The 6,398-nt window shown below is 33.4% G+C and overlaps 2 protein-coding genes across 2 annotated transcripts; one reads left to right on the forward strand and one right to left on the reverse strand.

The window, feature by feature from the left end:
- Positions 1-2,526: 2,526 nt before the first annotated feature.
- On the forward strand, positions 2,527-2,969 carry Bm9992 (Uncharacterized protein; the record flags this gene model as incomplete). Its single annotated transcript, XM_001901913.1, has 2 exons — positions 2,527-2,584; positions 2,842-2,969. 2 exons carry the CDS (start codon positions 2,527-2,529, stop codon positions 2,967-2,969), a joined length of 186 nt encoding a protein of 61 aa, XP_001901948.1.
- A 1,310-nt stretch (positions 2,970-4,279) lies between these two features.
- Positions 4,280-4,664, reverse strand: Bm485 (Uncharacterized protein; the record flags this gene model as incomplete). The annotated part of the gene is made up of 2 exons (XM_001901912.1): positions 4,280-4,336; positions 4,590-4,664. 2 exons carry the CDS (start codon positions 4,662-4,664, stop codon positions 4,280-4,282), a joined length of 132 nt encoding a protein of 43 aa, XP_001901947.1.
- Between the last annotated feature and the right edge of the window lie 1,734 nt (positions 4,665-6,398).

A 6,398-nucleotide genomic window follows, 5' to 3' on the forward strand; every position in this document is an offset into this window, starting at 1 on the left:
CATACAAATATTTGTGTATTAAAGCTTAAGTGTTAAAGATTAAATAAAATTGTCAAAAATTTGTTCAACTTCACGATTTCATGAGAAATGAGTTCATTTAAATGGTGCAATAAGGAAAAGATAATGCATAAAGCAGCACGACGCGTAACCAAGGCGACCTGAATTTAAATGTATTTCCAGGTATCTCTCTAGCCAATAAGTCCTTTCCAGTTTTAAGCAAGATTGATTAGTTTAAAAGCTAAAATTGGTCCTCTTCTCTAGAAGCATATAAAAAGATTGGGAAATATTGAAATTCGAGAATGAATAAAAAGCATTTCAGGAAATTAATCAAGCAGAAATACGTAATTACCTTATCCGTAAATGTAAAATAAACCGCAGTAATACCACGAATGGCAAAAGATCGTTTTTTAGTGACAGAGATAAGCAGATGGCTAAGGGCATTATTTAATTGTTATTATTTCTGACAATTTTTTCAACTTTACACTCATTCAGTTTTAATTGTTTATTTCTCTATTAAAAAAAACATAGTTAATAGTTGAACATTTATGAAGAATTGTACGCTTTCTCGGATCGCTTTAGTTAGAAAGTAGTAAAACGTTGCCTTTGAAAATAATAAGTAGCACTTCGAGAAGGAAGAATAACAATTGAGAGAAGCCAAAACTAGTCCGAACTAGGCTGGGGATTCGGACTAGAAAGGATTGGAATGAGGCACGTCTTTGCTCTGTTGCATTCTTAATAAATTATGCTTATGAATGGAGCAACTTTTAGCTTCGTCGAATGCTTTGCTCTTCATTCGTCTCTCCTTTTTGTTATTCTTAGCAAGCAAGCTTTAGAGCTCTGCAATAACAAACTGCTTTAAATTAGATTTATATGATCTCAAGGACAAATAGGCCTAGTTTGCGTCTGTCTCATAAACTGCATTGGCTGAGTGCAGGATGTATAGTCTTTCCGGACAATTATGCGAGCAATAATACAATAATTTGAAGTACCTGAAGGATTATATGAATTTACCCTCATGTACTTGGCTTTGTAATAACCGAAGTTTTCATGATTTGATGAGAAAGAACTAATCGACAAGCAATGAATAAAATAACACTGGTAAAAAAGACTTAGTGATGATGAAGGAGTAAATAAAGTTTTGAAAAGGATATGCAACAAACTTGAATTTTTTTTTATTAAAAGGAATACTGGAGTAATAGTGCAGGAGGATTGATTAATTTATATCTTAGTAACTGGTGTTTTGCAGAGAAAGAAGTGAATCTGAATATTCAAATCCGGAGAATTACTTTCTCAATTTTAAGGAAAATTTATTAAATGAGATGATTTCCGAATCAAGATATATTTGGTGGAAGAAGAAAATTCAAACATTGAGGTCGAATGGCTTCTTAAATGCTTTCAACTTATTTATTAAAAAGTGAAATCTAACATTTACTGAAATAAATTAAATTTTTTCAGGTGTAATAATTATTTATTATATCTATCGAATTATCAAGACAACCAAACATTTTAAAGGTTGGAAATTTTATAGGGGAATTAAATAAATTCTTTGGAAAAGATAATTTTACCTGTAGCTTAGAAATAAAATTATTATGATAATAACTTTATTTGTGTTTTTTTTTTTCCAGAAATAAAAATATCAGCAACTAATGGCTCAAGTTCTCGAAGTTAAATCCTCAAAATTAAAAAATATATGACAAACTACAAAACATTAGCTGCTTTCTTTGATATTTACCTAATCATAAGATGACATTTGTGATTATATTATTTACATATTTCATTACTACAATTATTTCTAGATTTGAAAAACTTAACAGTCAGACTGTCCATACATGAACTTAAATGTTTCAATATTTGAAATCCAAATTTAATAAGGACAATCTAAATATGGACATCATCGATTGAACTCCATCCTGTCTTTGGCAGTATAGGTTTCTCAATTCGAGAATAAAAAAGCCGAATTCCACTAGTGGCCAAAATATCCTAGTTGATATGCAATCGGTTGAATTATCGAATTTCACATCAGATATTAGTGTTGCAAGCTATTAAAATTTCCAATAATTTAATTCTGGCAATGATTACCGATTGTCGATTACTGATTAATTCATCTCTTGAAGTTTGCAGGATTAAACATTCGTAAAAAGGATAGAGAATAGGCTACGAATTTTTCTATACAATAATTTAAGGATTAATGGTTGATATTTCAATTCCAGAAATTCGACTTATTCTAGACGAATAATTCGTTTTATCGCATGGAGAGCATATTATTTATTTTCAGTTTTTCTTTTGAAAATATGAGAACATAATAGTAACATTTATCTTAGGTACCGTTAGCCAAAATAGGGTTTTTTTTTCTTTTGAAAACGCGAATTCATATATGATTGAATTTTCATTTGTTTAAAATATGCTAATCAACGTATAGCTAGCTTTATGCGTTGACTAAAGTAATTATAATAGGATAAACAAATAAAAGATGAATGGAACAAGAATAGAAATTTTTTTTTCAGAAATGGCATCGCAGAACAGGCAATGATTGAATTACAGGGGACCTTAGAGTCAGCTGGTATACTTGCAAGACAACGAATTGGTAGCTTAAAATGGGAAAACAAAAAAATGTTCCTTTTTTTCAAATAAATGAGTTCAAGAGTATAAGTTACATTCAAAGTTGTATTAAATTCTATACTATCTCACTACCAGAATTTGTATCTTTGAAAAAAAAAAAAAGCTATAATGGGACATTTACACTCATGACTTAAACACTTACAACTTAAGTAGAATAAAGTAAGCAATTGAATATTTTTCGTTTCCAGGCTTTACTTCATATTGGCCATCACATTATTGAAGGGAAAGAAGTGAAACTTCAAAAATCGCTGATTGTACTTGGACGAGATGCTGAAAACCAAGGAATTGCACAAATTGCTGCTGTGATTCGTAAAAAAGTTCAGTTCCGTGCTCGACCAATGCGTGTGTGATTGATTTGTCATGATTTTGTACCTAAATGTATATGTCTTTGCCTAGCAATTTCTTTACTTTATCTATAGCAATTTCAAGATATATTTCTCAAGAGATACAATTTCTCATAAATAATCGAACAGGTCCTATAAAGCGACAGTCATAACCTCAACTCGAAATTTTATGAGCTTTGGTTGCATCTCTCCAGCAGAGTATTTCAGTATGTCGGTTTACACATGTATTATATATATATATATATGCTTGCCATAACTTCCATAGCACACTTCTCATGGAGTCTGAGAGTTAGGTTATCAAATTTAGTTTGTACAGAGCATAAAGACCGAAATGGGATTATAATTTAGAAAGGGTATTCTCTGTTTGATGTTTTCTTGACTTTCTTCTATATTTGGTTTCTCTGCTGCACCAAACTTCCTCAGTATATAATAAAGTGAAATCACACATAAATTTTTGCCTACCTTTTATACAGACTGTAAAAAAATCATACATAAAATATACTTTTTGAGACATTCGATTAAAAAATGTCTTTCAAAATATTCTTGTCGATGATAACGAAAATTGTTTCAAACTTAGACGGCAAGCATATTGTTAATTAACACATTTTTTGGCCGACTGGATCTCAACCCGCATACTATCCCAAAAAATATATAAACTTTATGTAGGAGAATGAGAGAATCCTATTTACGGAAATACAACGCTTAATTTGGAAAGCCAGAACGAAAACAATAGATTAGGACTGCTTTGTTACAGTGATATCATTAACATATCATTACTGTTTTTAGAACGAAATAAAATATGACATAGAAATTACAAAACCTGACAACATTTATATATTTTTTATAGTTAGTCTGCATATCTTCTGCTGCAAATAGAGCCACTACAGAAACTTAGTTCACCTTAGTAAGTTCGCTGCTAACTGTGATATTATTCGTGCTCGTCTCTTTAAATTTGCACTTCTATCTGTTCCCATATATGCTGGAAATGAATTAAACCAATAAAAAAATTCAGTCTAAACTTGCAAAATGTCAGAGCATCGTATCATATTTCATCCAAGTGTTCTGATTAGGTAATTCAAATTAGTTTATGCAACCTAACTTACTTGTCCCATTTGAAAGGAATAAGACGCTTCAAACCAAAGTGAGACGAATTTTTTAAGTTTTTTTTTTTAATAAATTTATGATCCTTATGTTATAGTGCACAATATTCACCACGCACATTGCTAACTTTTTATATTTAGCAAATAATACCAACGCATTATTCGCCTGCTTTACCTGTTAAAGATGTTTGTAATCGATTTAAAACATGGCGGTAGCTACCAACAATGGTAGGATCCCTTACTTGTAATACCATTAACACATTTTCGATATACCTGCAAAAGTTTGGAAAAAATCAAATAATAACTATGGAATTGGCAAATCAGTGCTGTTAAAAATATTAAAGCTCCAAAATCTTTTTTTTTTTGTTTCTGAAAAATTTGAAAAAAATAAAGAATATAAATTGATATTGAAAATCAACGTATCATATAGCATTTGAAAAGGTTATTTTAAATTTCCTCCCTGAACAATGATTTTTTATCAAAAGCCCAGATGTTTTACAAATTTAACAGAACTATAAAATCCAACCTTAAAATTATCGGCAGTTTTTGATCGAACGTTCTGAATAACACTATTCATTTTAAGATCGAGAGAGGTTTGCATTGCTTCTACTGTTGATGTCCTGTTTTCATTGATCAAAGATTCTAGCTTCAGAAACAGTCTCTCATCACAAGACACGATATCTTCACCTAAGCAAAATCAAACAAATATTAATTGTGAGATGTTAGCCACAAAATAATTCAAAATATTTCTCATGAATCAACAGAACATTTTACCCAGATCACCTACATTCATCGCATTTTTCACCACCTAATCTTTTCCTTTTGGATGGGAAAAGTTGCTAGTATGGTCAACAAATGGGATTTGTTTAACCCTCTTCAAAAAAGGAAGAAGAGGCGGGAGCGAGAGGACAGGAGGGAGGGAGAGTAGAAAAGAGAGAGAGGAGGGATAGAGAGGACAGAAGAGAGAGGAGAAAAGGGGAGGAGCGGAGAAGGAGAAGAAAGAGAGAGGAGAATAGAGAAGGGAGAGAAAAGAGTGAAAGACGAGGAGGGAAAGGGGGAGGGATAGAGGGAACAAGAGAGAGGGAGAAGAGGGGGAGAGGAGAGGAGGGGAAGAGGAAGAGGAGAGATAAAAGGGTGACGTAGGAGAGAAAGGAAAGGAGGAAGAGGAGGGAGATAGGACAGGAAGGAGGGAGGTTAGAAAAGGGCGAGAGGAGGAATAGGGAGGACAGGACAGAGAGGAAAATAGAGGAGGGAGAGAAGGCGAAGAGGGAGAGAAAAGAGCGAGAGACGAAGAGGGAGAAAGGGGAGATAGAGAGGACAAGAGAGAGGGGAGGAAGAAAAGAGGAAGAGGAAGGATAAGAGGGTGGCGTAGGAGGAGTAAGAGGACAGAAGGGAGGGAGAGGAGAAGAGAGAGAAGCGGGAGTAAGAGGACAGGAGAGAGAGGGGAGAAGAGGAGAGAAAGGAGGGGAGCGGGGAGAGAGGAGAGGGAGATGGAGAGGGCGGGGGGAGGAGAGAGGAAAAGAGGAGGGAGAAAGGGGAGAGGAGAGGGAGAAGGGAAGAGGGGAGAGGAGGAGGAGAGGGGAGCGGAAAACTCAGCTCACCGTTCTCCAAGGGAGCATGTTTGCAATATTGGTAGCAAACAATGAACGATATCAAAAACTGACCAGATCAAAAATCCAGAACTTTTTATGACTTACTTCCCGCTAGAGCATAACGAACTTATGCAAAAATAAACTTTTTTACACCATTAGTGTGATAGCACAAAATTTTCCTGAACAAATTAGCGGAGATTAATTTTCAGAATCAAGCATACTTCCTATTTTCCTTAATTCGAGTGCAATAATCTTGGTGGAATAGCATAATTGCTTACACCAAGATTAATCGGTCTTTTTTTGAATTGATGTTGACATTTTCAGAGCCCCAAGCTCCAAAAGAACTAATTATCAACAATTTTTTATGCAAGCAAAATACGAGTCGAAAATTATTTCCATGTTGGGAATCTCAAAATGGACAACCAAGTTTTATCCGTTATATCCACATTTTTTATTTTGAGGACCATCCATTTAATTTTGAATCCAAGATTTTCCGAGTTAAAATTTTAGCTATTTACCATCAAAAAAGAACACAACAATATTATTTGACATACTATGTCATTTTCTTATCCACACTTAGACTGAGATTCGCGAAATTAAAACTGAAAACAGCGCGCTTACGAAATTTCGGAGTTACACTTATAAAATTTCAAAAGTGGAAATTATGTTTTACTAACAACATTTCAACTCATTTTAAAAGAAACTTTGATCAGTTTTGGATCAACGAATCATCGATTTCTAGA

This window comes from Brugia malayi (genome assembly GCF_000002995.4).
Source record: "Brugia malayi strain FR3 genome assembly, contig: Bm_v4_Chr4_scaffold_001, whole genome shotgun sequence".
Lineage (NCBI taxonomy): Eukaryota > Metazoa > Nematoda > Chromadorea > Rhabditida > Onchocercidae > Brugia > Brugia malayi.